This window comes from Budorcas taxicolor, unplaced genomic scaffold, assembly GCF_023091745.1.
Source record: "Budorcas taxicolor isolate Tak-1 unplaced genomic scaffold, Takin1.1 scaffold3320, whole genome shotgun sequence".
Taxonomy (NCBI): Eukaryota; Metazoa; Chordata; class Mammalia; order Artiodactyla; family Bovidae; genus Budorcas; species Budorcas taxicolor.
Window position 1 is genome coordinate 6,505 of NW_026292104.1, and position 18,260 is coordinate 24,764.

Here is an 18,260-nt window from a genome sequence, read left to right on the forward strand (position 1 = left end):
AATATAAACTATAACACGAATTATATATGCTTAAGTGAAAATCATGAGAAATTCAAGGAAGCATATTGTTGAAATAAACATACTTGTTTCGTAAATATAGTTGTTAGTTAATTAATTTTTCCATTTGCTGAGCCTTTAGGCAGTGTTCATTGATTCTTCTTTTTCCATTTGCTGAGCCTTTAGGCAGTGTTCCAAGGACGGTGGTGTAGCTTTGCAAGCTTCAAGTTGATAATTTAAACTTGTTTGATTCTTCTACTCTTCCTCTTATTTTTCTCTGTTTCATCAAAAGCTTGGTCCAATCCATGTTGGTGGTGTAATCCTGCTATATTCTGTCTCGGAAAACAAAGGCCTGATGCTTCCATCCGATAAGTGATAGATGCCCATATCTTTGCCACCTCCCTCCTCTGAAGCTGGGTGTGTTTGGATTGAGGGGAATGGGGGGAAGGGGAAGTTTTCCAAGTTATAATAAATCGTAATTAACTCATAATCCTTCTAAAGTGTGTTTTTTTTTTTTTTTTTTTTTTAACCTCACCACATGCCCTATCACCCTCATTTCGTTAACCAAGGTAACGGAATTGGTCAAATGAATATCGTGCATGTGTTCTAATAGTTTATCACAAATGACATGTACTCGGCACACATTTTGTTAAATATATCTCCACCGTACTAAAGAGAGAGCCTAATCCCTAGCAAATTTTATTTATGCTTTGACCTATTATCATTTAGGAGACAAAAATATAATATTTGTTTAAATTCGTGAAGAGAATAAATATTTTACAAATAAATTTTTTATCAGTCAGCCCCAATCACTATACATAATATGGATATATGAATTTAAACCGATTTATTAAGTGAACTATAATAATACTTATCTTTTTATAAGTCCAATTACTATTAGGTAGCAATTGGTACATTGGAATAAATTTGGACAGGAATGGAATGAAAGAATAGAATGAACTTGGGAATAACAATGACATGTTTGGTATGCTCCAAGAATGAAGATAGAAATTGGTATATTGATTATAAACCTATGTTTGGTAGTCAATATACAAGAGTATTATTCGGAATGATTTGTATAATATGACATGATTACCCTTTTATTATTATTATATTAAAAATAAGAATAAACATGAATATAATTGTAAATAACATACTAATAACAATAGATAATGATAATAATAATAGTAATGTTAATAACATTAATATTTTTATTATTAATAATAATAATAATATTCTAATAATAAAAATAATTAGTATTGTTATTCTTATTATATTTATGAGTATTAGTATATTATTATTATTGTTGTTGTTGTTGCTATTATTTCAAAAGAAACTATATATAAAAGGGACATGTTTGTAAAAAGTTATGTTTTGATATGTTATATTAGTCATTTGAGGAATAAGTTTATTCCTAAACACATAATAATTGACTAATCTCATGTGTTTACTCTGGAATGCTTAATCCCATGTATGGGGGAATGGATTAACTTGGAAATGAGAATCTCAAATTCATTCCGTAATACCAAGCATGATAATTAGAATAGAGTTAGAAAATGTCATTTCATTTCCAACCTATTTCAGTGTACCCTTTGTTACCTTACATTCTATTATCATATTAGATTGAGACGTGTGGTTTGTTAGTAAAGTCAATCTTAATTTTATTGTTGTTGTCTTTTTAAGCGTTAAGTGATTTTGTTGAATTTTGCTGTGTATTAATTTTGGTTTATCGTGTTGTTGCATTCTTAGATGCTAAGATCATTTATCGGATTTGATATCTCGTTGCATATTGATTTTTGGTTCCTTTATTATTGTGGACTCTATGTTATAATGTCATCTCAATTTGAATTAGATGTGCATTTATTTTCGGTTGTCACGTAAGGAAATTGAATTTTCCATGGATTTTCAATCTGTATTGATTTTCTTAATTTTTTTTAATTTTATTTCGTTATATTCTGGTTAAGAAATTCAAAGCCATCCATCAGATCTTATCTTCGGATTTGGTGTTGATAAAAGTAACATCCTACGTGCTGACCAAAAGAAAAAATGTAACTTCTTTGCCAAAAAAGAAACAAAATAAAGGTTAGAATTAATTTGAGATCAAATACAATTGAAAAAGGTATATTTATGAGGATATCCAACCAGTTGGCATTGTCTTGTCGTTTTAGTTTCTCCCCCTCCCATACTTCAAATCTTCCTCCAACTCCCAATGGCCCAAACTTATTTGACCAAATTTCACCAGCGCTAGATATGGACGCTGCAAAAAAACACTACACTCCTGCCACCATAATTGGTGCTGAAAGCTTTCATTTTCCATCTGAGGTTCAGTCTCTGCCTGGAAAGCACTCCATTGATGACTTAAGGAATCTATCAACATTGAGTATGTCTGCGATAGATCTTAGTTTTGCAGATGAAAAATGGCCTTCAGGTGGCGAGAATGATGAGAAGATATATATTCATTTTGCTTAATTCTTGCCAATTTCTAGGTGTGTCTTTGTTCTTACATGGGATGAGATCGATTGTGAAGCCAACAATAATGGTTTCACTATCGATCTCGTATGTACATCGAAACTGGAGAGTCATGATGGTTGAGATCGAATCTGAAACCATTATTATATTGTTGGCTTCAACCAGAGAGATAAAAAATAATTAAATGAAGTTGAGAAATGAGGAAATGGAAAATAAATTTCTAGGTGTGTCTTTGTTCCATTATTATATTGTTGGCTTCAACCAGTAATCAATTTTACATAGATCAAACTTTCAAAATATACATGTATGTATCTTATTTTCTCAAGTTGTTGTATCCTAAATTTTTTTTTTTTTTTTTTTCAAATAGAGGTAAAAAAGTTTAAATGAAGATAAGATAGAGTCCTAACATACATAAAATATAAACTTAAGATATAATTATAATCTAATTTAATAAACCATGATTTTAGTTGAAAGACATTTAAGCATGGTCCAATATAATGAAAGGTTCCACGTTGGACCTCTTTTTAATACAATTTTATTTTTTACCAAAAAAAAAGTTCCACTTTAGACATTTTTCAATGCAATTCATTTTTTAGCCAAAAAAAAGAAGAAATAAATGTTATACATTGGACCACCTTTTTCAATGCAAATTTCATTGTTTACCAAAAAAAAAAAAGTTCCACATTAGACTATTTTTTTTATGCAATTTACTTTTTGACTAAAAAGAAAAGAAAAACTTGACATTAGACTTTTTCTTGAGCGATTTCATTTTTTACTCCAAAAAAATTCCACGTTTAATTTTTTTTTCAATATAGTTTCATTTTTAACAATTAAAAAAAAAGGCTCCACGTTGGACCTCTTTTTAATACAATTTTATATTTGATCTAGAAAAAAAGGAAGTTCAACTTGGACCTCTTTTTTAATGCAATTTCATTTTTTATAAAAAAAAAAAAAAAAGACGAGTTGAATATTGAATTGATTTTCATTTGTTATATTACAATATTTGTATAAGAAATTCAAATCCATCCATCCAAACGTGATAATATAGCATATTATTCATCGCAAACTCTCAAGCCTCTAGAAAAGAAAAAGGAAAAGGAAAATATAATTCAAGAAACCAAAGAGAAAAGGGAAAAGGAACAGCTTGATCAAAAGCTTGGTCCAATCCATGTATGTGGTGTAATCCTGCTACATCTTGTCTCAGCAAACAAAGGCTTGATGCTTCCATCCGATAAATTATAAGATGCCCATATCTTTGCCACCACCCTCCTCAAAAGATAAGTATATATCCATGCTATCATCCGTGAAGTATATGCAATTAGGCTTACAATTATTAAAGTCAGAACACTCGATGGAAAACGAAGAGTTATAGCCCAAGAATAGAGCTTTATTCCCCAAATCCTTAACTTCCACTGACGTACCATCTTCTATGTTTACCTCAAAAACCGTAAATCCTTCAGTTTTATAGAAATCTTCTTGTATATCTATATGTCTGTAAACAATAAGAAATTTCTCCCAAAACTCAACCAAGTACTTCTTTGGAATAAGTTGTGGTGGCAGAGCAAAGACTTGGTGAAACTTTTGTCCATCAACATCACATGTTACAACTCTGCTGTCCCAATCCAATGCGTACAACTTGTTATTGCAATAGACTATATCAAAAAATGGATCAAGCCACTCATCCATGGCAGTCCAGGAGGTATCTCCTGGCTTGCAAAGCCCCAACCTGTTACGACGACCCCATATGACTATGACAATAAAGTCAGAGGTTGAACTTGGATCTGCAGATAAAACCACCTTTTCGACAAAATGCAAGTTGTAACTGATCATACTATCATAATGCGGTAAATTATTAAGTTTAGGGAGATTGATTTGAACACGCGACAATGGATGCAAAAGACATGCTTGGATTTCATCTTCGGCGACTACAAGTAGCCAATCTCTGCATGATAAGCAACGTTTTTTGCTAGCTTCAGGTAAGAAAATCTTACGAGTCTTGCCGCCTAATGAGACGCTGGAAAATTCGCGCATTCCCTCCTGCTGTTGCTGCTCTGGTGAAGACCCTTTCTCTTCTCCTTTCTCTGCGTGCATAAGCCACGGCCCCTCGAAAGCTTTTTGGTTGAGATGGCCTTTTGTAGCAGCATCTCGCCATGATTTGCATACAGCACCTAAAGAGTTGTAGCTCTCCATGGAAGGAACCCGTTCAGCAATCTCAATTACAAGATCATGCTGAAGCCCTGCCCAATCTGCCATCTCTATAATTCTATTCTTCAATCGGTGAATTTCGTGGGTGTGTTTTGGGTTCGTATATGGGATTTGGGATTAGGATGACAAAAGGTCTTTTGGGTTCGTGTGGCCCTTTGGTTGTACTTAAAGTTGGTCAGACAGTTCGTGTGCCCCTTTGGTCCTACTTGTAGTTGGTTTTTTTTTTTTTGTTAGGAACAATCCCATTCCCATGTAGTTAGGATAAGATTTGATTTAATTTTGTATCCTTGTAGGATTTGGTCATACGGTTTACCTAAATTATACAAATTGCTTGTGAAATTATATTTATCTCATAACTGTCACCAAAAGAAATATATATTGTATTATCTTGTAATTTTCTTTTCAATATGATATAATTTTCAAGTATTGTAGGATATCTTTCCTGAATCAAAATTTACCAAGGTTTTGGTTAGTGGTATATTACTTATTGTGTGCGCGAGCAGTTTTTTTTCTTCTTTTTTTCTTTAAAAGGAGATCATCGATGATTCTCACTTACTCCCTAGGTAACTCAAACTCAAGACCAATTAGGTCTCAAGTGAGGCTGCTCCCATTGAACTTGTATGTGCGAGAAGTTGCAAGTTCGATTCTCGTTAATTACAATATATATTGTATGATTTTATACATCACATGAATAAATAAATAAATAAATAGGGATCGAAATGACTCAAATTAATGCCAATTACTTGGAATTTGGGTCCTTATCCAATTGAATAGAAAGGTAAGAAAAAAAATAAAAACATTGTTACCAAGTTATAATACCCTTCTAATATCGTCATTAACTCATAATACTTCTGAACTCTTTCTTTTTAAAAAAAAATTAATTATTTATTATCACCTTTTTTAAATTGGAGAAAGCAATATTTATAAGTAACACTTGGCCTCAGCTCTTATTTCCTATTATTATTATTATTTAATATCGCCAACAACCTCTAGTTGCAGAAGTTATTACACTCACAAGGCTTCAAATGGTTGTTCAGTGAGCAAGATCAATTCCTTGAATTATTCTACTTCTCCGCTTAATTCAATCAGGTCAGTTTGCATAGTCTGCAACATTTAGTTTGTCCCTCGTAGGTTTTGGTTGTACGGTTTACCTAAATAGTACAAATTTCTTGTGAAATTATAGTTATCTCACAACTGACCAAAAAAGTGGAAACATTATGGAACTAACGTGTCACGTTCTAAACAGCAAGGAAGAAAATTTTTAAAATGTGTCAATTTTGAGAACCATTTGTAAATGAATTTAGATCCATTTATACTTGTCTTTCTCAGTCAATTACTATTAGATTCTACTATCTTGTTAGATTGAGATATGTGGTTTGTTAGTAAAGAGAGTCTTAATTTTATTATTGTTGTCTTTTTTAAGCATTCATCAAATGATTTTGTGAATTTTGATGTGTATTAATTGTGGTTCATTGTGCACATTTATTGGACTTTATTATTGGTTGGATATTGATTTAGGTTAATTTATTATTGCGGACTCTTCGTTAACAATTTGATTGTCTCAACTTGAATTAGATGTGTATTTAAATCTTTTGTATCACGTAGGGAAATTGAAATTTTTATGAATTTTTTCATTATGAATTAATTTTCCTAATTTTTTAATTCTATTGTATTTTGGTTAAGAAATTCAAAGGCATTCATTGAAATGTATACTCGGATTTGGTGTTGATCAAAGTAACATCCTACTTTTTTTTTTTTTGTCAGAAAAAGAAGTATCATTAAAAAAATCAAAACATACAAATTTATCCAACCCCTGTAGGGTTGAAGTCCTAATCCAGGAGATACATCAAATGGGGTGGGATACGCGACATCCAATTGATAGACAAATCATTCATACGCCTACCCTTTGTTAACCAATCAAATGGTCTATTGATCGTTCTTCTAATGCATTGAAATCTCAAACTTGGATTTTCCGCAGCTATCTCTCTGATATCCTCCACAATGGTGTTTGCTCTCCAACCAAGGCCAAACTGCAGAGTATCGATTGCTTTAAGAACGCCCTTAGCATCACTCTCAATGGTAATGTTTGCCTGATGTATTTGACTCACAAAGAGACATGCACAGCGAATTGCAAAGGCTTCAACTTCCTCGACCGAGAAACACTGAACAAACGTAGTTTGCCCAAACAATAAAGCTCATTCCCAATCCCTACCAATAAAGGCAATAGCAGCTTTTCCATCATTTCCATATGATGCATCAACATTCACTTTGATCGTATCTGGCATAGGTGGACTCCATTGAACGACCTCTTCAAGGCTATCATTTTCTCTCGTGGCCCCACTTCTCCATCTCATATTCTCTTCACATAACCATTCAGAGATAGCACATTGAGTTCTCACAATAGCTTTTGAAATATCGATATCCTTACTGTGACGCCCGAGATTCTACCGTACACATTTTTAACTATTGCATCCATTATTTGCGCATTTTCACTGTGTAATACGTGTTACTTTCTGTAATTACTATTCATTCCGTTTTTCAACTACTTAATTATCTTGAATTAGCATTTTTCTTAAATCATATTAATTTTTTTAGGAATGAGAAAAATATGCTTTTGAGCTAAGAGCGATAGGAGCACTCGTTTGGAAAATATTTTTTTTAGCAAACTAGGAATAGTGTTACGTAACTAACTTAGAGTTTTAATTAGCTAGCTTACATTTCTTCACTTTAGACTCGTTTAAAGCTAACTACGCGTATTTTAGTGGACCACTTAAGCACCCACTTGACCCCACCTTTAATAAAACTCACCCCACATACAATTTAGCTCATAACTTAGCAAAAACAAAAACAAAAAAAGTGCAGGAATTACTGTTCAAAAACCGAACAGCCCTCTAGCAGCCAAGAGAAGTGATTTTGCTCTTCAATTCTTCAATCCAAGCCTCTCCAAGCCTAGAGCAAGTAGTTTAGGGGGTGTGCAAGCCTCCTAGGTGCTCCTACGCGCTTTAGGTGAGGGATTTCATGACTTTTTGCGCATTTTAAAATTGTTGCTATTTTCTTGATTTGTTAGAAATGTGTTCCAATGCTAATGTAATGCTTAACTATACCTTGTATATAAGTGCTAGAGAACGTATTTGAGCCATTGATTCGCATTTTAAACGGTTAGAATCGTTAATTTGATTTATGACGTGAATAGTGACGAAATTCTAGGGTTTTGTGTAATTGCGCAAATTAGCTTGATTCAATACTTCTAATAGATGCCTTAGGTGCTAATGAAGGTAGTCTAACATTCCCGTGCAATTGAATTGCTCTAAATTTGCATAGAACGTGAATTAGCCGATTTTAACAAAGAGATTTCGGGGTTAATGTGAATCTGGGTGGATTCGGGCTTTACTTTTAGAATTCTTAGGCTACCTAGGTGCTATAGAAGCCTTGCAAATCCTTGGTTAAAGCCCGGTTGAGGTATGTGTAGTTCAAAGCTATAAGAGGGAAATTGAGGCTTTCGGGGTAATTGCGGGTAATCGAACGTAATTGCGGGTTGTAAGGGTACCTTAAGGGTTAATTAGAAGATTGGTATAGCTTTCCCTCGAATTTGAATCATTAATGTGAGTTTGGAAGGAAAACGGAAGGAATTACTAAGGGGTTTAAGGGTAAATTCGCTTGTCACTTGCATCTAAGACCTTGGCATGTCTCTATATGTGTTTAAATGTGGTTTCAAGTTGTTTTGAAACTTTTAGTGTAGTTCTATGCATATCTTGGATTTTTTCCTTTGTAAACCTCTTAATTACTTATATTGAACTGCTTCTAATCTATCTGTTACGAGGTCAACCTACTTTGTTGATCCTCCCACGTGTTATTGCTTATATTGTTATTGATATCTTGTCATTGTTAAGTGCATTGCATAATGGTTGCGCAACCATAGTGTCAGGGGCGGATGTGTTGAATATCGACTGGGCGGCAGAGGGCTTGCCAGTGGATATTCAAACTCCGTGCCCTAGTCCCTCATTCGCCTGGTCCGGAAATTGCCAGGGAATGTTGGGTCGTAGGATTATCGGGGTACATCCGGAGTACACCCACTAGAGTGTTTGGGGTTATGCCGGCTTATCGTTATCGTGATCGTGGTTCGTGGATCGTGAATGAAGACCAAGTGAAGATTGGAGTATAGGGGTTATGTGAATGTATCATTTTTAATGTGTGATATTCAATCTTTTGTTCTCCTTGAACGGTTTTCATTTCTATTAATTCTTAATTGTATTACTTGTTGCATTGCACACCCCGGGAAACCTTATCCCTCACTGGGCAACAGTAGTTGCTCATACCTCGATATATGTTTCAGGAAGTGCTGAGGGTGAACCCCAACTAGTTGAGGTGCTAGTGGAAGAAGAAGAAGTTCAGGCTGAGCCTTTGCCCTAGTTGCTGTGTGTTTGTTGTCTAAGGTAGATATGCCTTCTTGTTATTACATGGTGTACTTGTATTGCTATAGCATGATCTATTTTGTGGTCTTAAGGCTATGTATATTCTTGTAGTTGCAAGTTGAAAGTTGTTGGTTGTAATGTTAGCTTTGAGATATTATGGTTTGTAATAACTTTTAATTCTCCTTTCAGTTCTTGCATGCTTGGGGGTGTATGTTTAGAGGTATGTTGATTTCAACTTCTAAGATTTCTCTAATGTTATCATAGAATGGCATGTTAAAAAGGTTTAATGAAAAGTTAAGTTGGGTGCATGCTTGTGTGATTTGGAGCTGTTGTTTGTCTCCTGGCTTGGATGGCCTTGAACCTTTAAATTTTAATTATAAAAGTTTGTTTTAGTATATTGTGGCTATTTTGAGCATTTACAGGTTTGAAAAATGTCCGCGGTACAGAGGAAACTCTGTCCGTTTTTCCCTAAAATTTTGAGACTGGGTTGGAATTGGGTTGAGAATAGCTTGGTTATTAGAGCCTCCGGTCTCGTGAGGGATCGGGGCGTTACACTTACCATTTAAAACTGTTTCATTTCTTTCTTTCCAAATCTTCCAACAACACAACGCAAATTTGATAAATGCTTCCTCCTTGCAGTATCCAGCATGATAGCACCGATTAATAAAGTCCAAAAAACACTCAGAGAACCTTACAACTCCAACTGGATTAAAAGCACACTACAAAGGGGAAGCACACCAAAATCTTTGCACCCATGGGAAAAAAAAAAGAAAAGATGCTCGACCGTCTCCATATTGAGATTGCAAACAGAGCAAGTAGGTGAGACCGCTGATCTCCTTCGAAAGGGATTTTCTTGAGTTGGGAGGCAATTCCTGCAAGCTTTCCAAATGAAGAACTTAATCTTCGGCCGGACATTGAAGGACCAAATCATCTTTTAAACTTCATTAAGTACTTGGAAAAAGAAGCTCGCACGATCACATCCATCCTGATCCTTCTTGCAAAGGCCTTCCCTGGTAACATGATACCCCGATTTCACATAATACACTCCCTTCTTACTTAGGCTCCATACCACACAATCCTCTCTCTCGAACAAGGGTAGATACGTTGCCAAAATAAGATGAGTTGTCCCCCACTCAAATAAATTTATGATCATCTTTTCATTCCACTTCCTTTGGCCCAGAAACATCAGCTCATTAACCCATGTTGGTTCATTCTGTTCCCACTGCTGCAACGACCCCACTCCCGGTAACCATTTATGCTTCCAGATGTTAACACTTTTACTATTACCAATTCTCCACTTAGATTTAGTTTTGAGGAAGTCTTTCCCTTGCATAATGCTCCTCCAAGCCCATGAGGATTGTCTTTTAATCTTGGCATCCCAGAAGCAACCGTTTAGGAAGTAGATACCCTTGAGGATTGAGGCCGAGAGACTACTGACCAAAGAAAAAAATGTAATATCTTAACCAAAAATAAATAAATAAAATAGAGGAAACGATTCAGACCCAAGTATCTGTATTTATGAGGATATCCAATCGATTGGCATTGCCTTGTCTTTTTAGTTCATCTCTCATACGTCAAAGCTTCCTCTGACCCGCAAACTTATCTCACTGAAAAAGAGAAAAACTCCCAATCTCCTTTATGATATTACGAACACGTTCATATTATTACATGTGGAGCAAAAAAAAAAAACCAATACAATCTAATGGACATATTATTTGTGTTGTTAAATGTGGTTTTAGTGACTGGCAAATTCAATTCTTGAGTCTCTCTGAATTGAATATAAAGTTTGAAGTTTGTTCAACTCCAGTTTGAAAGATCGCTGCAATCAATGATATGAGTTCCTTTGATCCATTCTAATAATTTTACGAAAAGTAGCAAATAATATATTAGATTTGATCTTTAAATTAACTTTTGTTGGAAAATACTCTAACGATATAAATTTTTCTTATAGTCTCATAAAGATAATCAAGCCTTACAAGTTTTTGCAAACTGAATAAGTATTTGTTGGATTCTTTTACTTTTCTTAAACTTCTCGAACAAAATAAATTTTCTTAAGTAACTGTCTGACATATATTTTTCCTTTATTTCAAAACATTGTGAATTTCAAAAACTATTTTATTGGAAAGATAATCATTCTAACAAAATTGATCAAGTAAATACCACTAACAATGTTAAACTAAAGGATATATGCCTATAGTAGCATTCGAAGATTTCTGTTTGTAATTCAATGAAATGTATTATCAACCAAGCATATTGTATATGTATACACACATATATATACATAAATATATATACACACACACACACATATATATGCATACATATTTTATATATAAATATATATGTACACAAAAATATACATATTGTGTGTCTCTTTCTCTATAGCTATATGTATATATATAGATGTGTATATATATTCAAATTTATATACAAACATACATATATATAAATAAAGCTAAACAGACAAATTGATTAAGAAAATCATGACATATATATACATATATATAAATAAACACATATATTGTATACGTAAAAATACATACCCCTATATATATGTGTGTGTGTGTGTGTGTATGTTTTTGTGTATAAATTATATATAAGTGTGTATCTATTTTTATATAAACAATATGTGTGTGTATGTATGTACATATGTACATGTGTTGTGTTTGTGTGTGTATATATATATATATGTATATATGTATATATAGTTCATGTGTTGTATAAATGTGTATATGTATGAGAGAGTGTGTGTATATATTTTTGTATACATATATATATACATATATATTTGTGTATATGTATAGATATTTATATTTATGTCTAATATATACGTGTGTCTATATATATGCATATATATTATATAGATGTTTGTGTCTATATTATATTTATGTGTATGTGTGTATTTCTGTATATGTATACCTATATGTGTATATATACATATATATAACACACAAACATATTGTATATATAAAAGTACATAAATATATATACACACACAAATACATACATGTACACAGTATTGTATATGTACATATGTGCTCTTTATAGCTATATACATATACGTTAATGTGTATATATATGTGTGTATGTGGACATGTATATATAATGTATATACATAAGCATATAGGTCTTTCCTTTGATGGTGACACTTGAAGATCGAGTTAAATCCATTATGTGGCATAAGTTCTAACATAGATCTTAAACTCGCACATTAAATTTTAATTTTACCCAAATTTTCCCATGTTGTTAATCTTTCTCAAACACACCTTAAACCTAAAAGACATCTCTATTTTTTTCAATTTTTAAATGAATTTTGAAACTAAAAGAAATTATCTTTACCCTTCAACAATTGCTCAAAAAATGGAGCCGCCTTTCTTCCCTCCCCCTTCCCTCCTCACCCCTACCCCCACCCCCACCCCACACCACCCCACCCCACCCTACCCCAACACTAGGCTTTTTCCTTTAATGGGATTCAAACTATGGAAGGGTTTCCAAAATTCCTCCATTTTCTTTAATGAGAAGGATTTTACAATCATTCTAACTTTGAGTTTTTTTAACAGGAAAATAAAATTAAAGTTGTAAAAAGTCTCTCTTACCCCTTATCTGTTGGCTATGAAAATAAAGAGGGTACTTCTATAATTTTATATTTAAAATTATTCTTTCCTTCTTTAATCTAAACAAAAAATTCATAAAATCATGTCATTTCAATTCCCTTATTATCTTATTAGTTTTTTAATTGCTAGACTGACCTGCTTTAATAATTCCATAAACACCTAACAGTTTAGTTTCGTTTTCCTTGTGCAATCCAAAGAGAAAATCATAAAATCCTATAATTTTCTTTCCTTTATCAACTTTTTGCAATAAATCTTTTTTCCTTCCTTCCCTTTGTTTTTTTTCCTCCATGTTGCTATACTTTCATTTCCCTTATGCAATCCAAACAACGGTTAGTGCTTGTCATGATTACGTACTGTCTTTCACTCAATTTCACTTGCTACAACCTCTTTGTCAAACCAAAATTTTCTTAAAAGATCTTTTTATTAGCTATTTAACATGTCCATATTTACCTTCAAAAATATCTTCCCTACCTTATGGCACCATTTAGGGGTGAAATTCAACAGAGAATCCTAGTACATTCATATTCAAAAGGAGATTAAATTTAACAACTTGGTCCAATCCATATATTGTATATATTAAATTTAAGAACTTGCCCCTTGATGGTGACAATTGAAGATCAAGTTGCATGAGTTCTAGCGTAAATCTTAAACTCGCTCATGAAATTTTAATTTTACCCATGTTTTCTCAGGTTGTTAATCTTTCTCAAACACACCTTAAGCCTAAAGGGATTATGCAGGGCTCCCAAGGCAGTAATTTCTTTCAAATTCTTACCCAATGATTAATTTCTTCCCGACTTGAATAGAAAAAGTAGAAGCTTCTTGATCGAGAGGTTTCAAAGCTTATAATATTTTCCTTTCTTAGGTCATCGGGTCGGGATCCCATTCTCAACTTCAACACATTGGGCTTACACTTGACAATACATGCACCCTCTCCTGCTTCGAAAAAGCTGACGCTAGTGAATCAATTTGATTCTTATTAATCAGCCTTGCCCTTTAATTTTTTCAATTTTTAAATGATTTTTGAAACCAAAATAAATTATCTTTACCCTCCAACAATTGCTCAAAAAATGGAGTTGCCCTTCTTTCCTTCCCTCCTCACCCCCAATACTTGGCTATTTCCTTTAATGGGGGACGGGTTATAGAGAGGTTCCAAAATCCCTCCATTTCCTTTAGTGAGAAGCATTTTACAATCATTTCAATTTTGAGTTTTTTGGAGGAAAACGAAAGTAAAGTAGTAAAAAGTCTCTTTTACCCCTATTTATCTCTTGGCTATAAAAATAAAAAGGGCATTTCAGTAATTTTTTAATTAAAATTATCATTTCCTTCTCTTTCCTTTTCAATCCAAACAAAAAATCATACAATCTTGTCATTTCTTAATTTTTTGCAATCCAAACAAGTAAATCTCTTTCCTTTATTTTTTTCCTCCATATTACTTTACTTTCCTTTCCCTCATGCAATCCAAACCATGATTACCTACTGTTTCCAATGATCTAATCAAATTTTAATTGCCTAACTTTTGGTCGCTTCACTCAATTTCACTTGCCACAACCTCTTTGTCAAGCCAATTTTTTCTTGAAAGACCTATTTATTAGCTATTTAACATGTCCATATTTACCTTCAGAAATATCTTCCCTACCTTATGGCACCATTTGGGGTGAAATGCAACAGAGAATCCTAGCATATCCATATTTAAAAGGAGATGTAAATTTAAGAACTTGGTCCAATCCATATATACCAGTGATGAAACGGAAACCAGCCAAAGAGGCAAACAAGTAAGGCAGCAAATTGTAAACCATAATAATGCCAAAAAGTAAATTACAGGAATGATATTGATACATTCACCATTGAGTTGTTCAACAATAAAAATTTGATAATAAAAAACAATGTCGAATTCAAGGCTAAGAGAATATACTATACTATTCATCAAAAACTCTCAAGACTGTAGAAAAGAAAAGAAAAGGAAAAGGAAAATATAATTTAAGAAACCAAAAAGAAACGGGAAAAGGAACAGCTTGATCAAAAGCTTGGTCCAATCCATGTTGGTGGTGCAATCCTGCTATATCCTGTCTCGGCAAACAAAGGCTTGATGCTTCCGTCCGATAAGTGATAGATGCCCATATCTTTGCCACCTCTCTCCTCAAAATCTAAGTATAGCTCCGCGCTATCATCCGTAAGACTTCTTTTTTTTTTTGTTTGTTGTACTAAAATGAAGTTTTATCAACTTATAAGCATACGCAAAGTAGCCAGAATAATTTGCAATTTCCCTAAAGCTTAGCTTGTCCTCTTACTACTACCATATTTTGTTATGGCATATAGGTTAGTCTTTTTAGTGTTGACAGTTCACATAAGGTAGGATTATATCAAGATTGCAAATGTTTTTCAAAACCTTGGTGTTTTTCCAAAAAAAAATTCCTTTGCCTTTCCTCGTGGATTAAGGAATGTCACATATACAAAAATCATGTCCATCATTCTCAAAGCATAGAATTGAATTCCATTATTGTTCTTTGATAAAGCATATAATCCTTTAGGACCGTGATAAATTTAAAATTAATTTATCTATCACGAACAAGACGATCTCTAGATAAGTCAAAGGTGAAAAATCGTTACCTGAAAAGTAGTGTAAATCAAAATGCAAATATGATAAATTTACTTGTGGGCTTTTATGATGTTATTGTTGTTTCCCTCTTCCTCTTCTTCCAACCGAGAAATTCAAAAGTAAATGTTATTATTGTCCAAAATAATAATATTGTAGTGTCCTAATATTTCAAAGTAAATCATAGTCTTCAATATTGTTTCCTTTTTGAGTAATATATTTTTGTAGCCACTAAACTAGTTTTTCAGTTCTGTTTTGGCCATCTAATTATTTTTTGTCTTGTTTGACCATTCAACTATCAATTGAGTTTTATTTTGGTCATTGTATCAATTTTTCTATTAAAATAAACTAATTGTTAAGCGTAAAATCGTAAAATCGATCAATTGTATTTGCAAATAAATTTAATTTAATGGCAAATATATAATTAATTTGCAAAAAAAAATTAATTTAAGGGCAAAAATATAATCTATTTAACTAATATTATAATTTCCCCTTAACAGTTAATCTATTTTAATAGAAAAATTAATAAAATAACCAAAATAGAAGTCAATTGATAATTGAATGGTCAAAACAGAATCAAAGATAATTGAATGGTCAAAACTGAATCAAAAAGATAATTTAGTGGTCATAGAAATATTTTATCCAAATCTTTTTTGTTATTTAGGTTATGAGGGTAAAAGGGGAATTCGATATTTATTTATTTTTCCCGCTTTTTTCTTTCTTTTTCTTCTTCTTTTCTCATCTTCCTCGCCGGCGTTGGTGCGCAGTGATTCCGATTGAGCTTGTCGGAGATAGGGTTTTGGTGCATTGTTGTTACTGGACTTGAGAACAAGATATGACATCATCGCCAACGTTTTCCCAAGCTCAAAATCGTCTGCTGATTATGAATGTTACTTCATGGTCAACTGGTTGTGAGGGATGGTGGAGATGATGAGCGAGACTAGTCCCATAGGTTTAAAAACTTAACCGTTTTAATGCTTCAACCCACAACGCCGACTTATAAATTACTCACTCATTGAAATTATTTCAAAGAGGCTAATTTTGAAACACGGGGACCAAATTGACATTTCGATCAAAAGATAAAGAACTAGTGGAGGTATTTATTCGTATCTTCTAATATATTTTTCTGCATTTGTTTATGAATACTTTATTAACTGTTGATTGAGATTATGCTTCATCACTTTGTTCTCTCAAATTCACATCAGTCCAAAAAGAAGGGTGCTATAATCTTTGAACTTTACACTCGCTAGTTGTGGATTGGCAGTGCTCAAAAGTGAAGTTCCTGTATGATAGATACGTGGAAATTAATGACAATTGACCAAAATTCATAAAGAAGTTTCATTGAAATCTTTTGTTTTACAATAAGTTACTTAAAAGAGAAACTAAGCCTATGGACTAACAAGAGATTTTAGGCGCAATAGAAATGAATGTTATAACCGGGTGGGTGAACCCTCAAAGATATTAGGTACCCGCATACATACATAGAGTTAAATGAGATATGGAGTCTGAAGGGGAGGCGGGGTTTCTTCAGGGCTCGAGAGATCGAATAGATCCAACTAAAGTAGGGAGGGAAAGGAGGACACCTTAAAATGAAGTATTTATTATATTTGATGTTTCTAATGGACTAATGAAGAATTAAAGCATCAATGCAGGAGCATTGTATCTGTGTGGTACCAATGCTTGCATATTGTGCCTGAAGTGAATCCCAACTGACATTGAGTTGGAAGGAAGAGATCATATTTTCTTATTTGCATGAAATAAAGCTTTCGTGGATTCGAATGAGATAAAATTTTGTGAAGGGTATAATTGCTTGATGTCCTGTAGTCCAAAAGAGTCATTGCCACAAGCAAGTATATAAGGTGCATTGCTATCACTGATTGTCAACTGTCTGCAGAAAATTTATGACATATCGTTAGCATTGGAGTTTGTCGTATCAGAAGTTCACAATTTGCCCCTTTCTCATGCCAATCTGCAATGTTGGCATCTTGAACCTGTAGGAACAAGATAAATGGACACCTGCATTACCAGGAATGAGATCACAGCAATATAATTACTTCAGGTCTTGAGGCCGTAACAATGGAACCTTTGAACCATCCTTTTCTTGACAAAAGGGAAACACCATACAGTGAAAAGAAAAAGCCAAAGCGTGGGTAAATTTCCTAGTGTTACTTTCTTCCTCTTGAAGTATGTCCTTCTTCATAGCAGATATACCTTCATTCAAAATGAGGCAATACCATACAGTAAAAAGTAAAAGCCAGGAATCCAGTGCAAAAACTCTCTATAAAAGGAGAAACCAAGTACTTGGCAGGCAGAGTTCATTCAGAAGAAAAATTTCCTAGTGATAGGTTACAATTATCAATCATGGCAGGGGATGAGTGTGGCATAGTTACCTCAGATGTGACGTCAGGGAATATGATTTTTGAGCCAATTCTAGGGGACGAAGTGTTTCGTTTCGATTGTTCTGATGATCGAAATGCAACATTTCCGAGTCTTTCATTTGTTAATCCCCTAGTTAGGGAGACTAAGTTGACCAATACTAATCAGATTCCAACATATATTCCTACATTTCAATGCTGTTGTGGACTGCAAACTGTTACCATTAAGGTAAGCTATAATTCACAATGCATTTTCCAAATGCTCTATGCAAGCACACATGTACTGCCAATGCACACTCTTATATAATTCCTTATGTTGGGTTCATTTTTTTTTTGATGGATTTGAGTTTCGTTTTTATTCAGCTTCCTGCTGGCACCTCATTCTATGGGACTGGAGAAGTTAGTGGGCCACTTGAAAGAACAGGGAAGAGGGTAAGTCAGTGAACATGGTCTTTTGGACAATATGAATATCCTGCTTTCTTCCTCCCTATTGCCCGAATCAGCTTTGTATATTAACTTTGTTACATACAGGTAGTTGCTTGGAATACTGATGCCTTTGGTTATGGTCCTGAAAATACCTCATTGTACCAATCCC

At 33.5% G+C, this 18,260-nt stretch overlaps 1 protein-coding gene across 1 annotated transcript; it reads right to left on the reverse strand.

Annotated features, from left to right (window-relative positions):
* Window positions 1–3,702: 3,702 nt before the first annotated feature.
* Window positions 3,703–4,719, reverse strand: LOC128071305 (uncharacterized). The gene has a single exon (XM_052664185.1). The coding sequence runs from the start codon at window positions 4,717–4,719 to the stop codon at window positions 3,703–3,705; it is 1,017 nt and encodes a 338-aa protein (XP_052520145.1).
* Window positions 4,720–18,260: the final 13,541 nt, after the last annotated feature.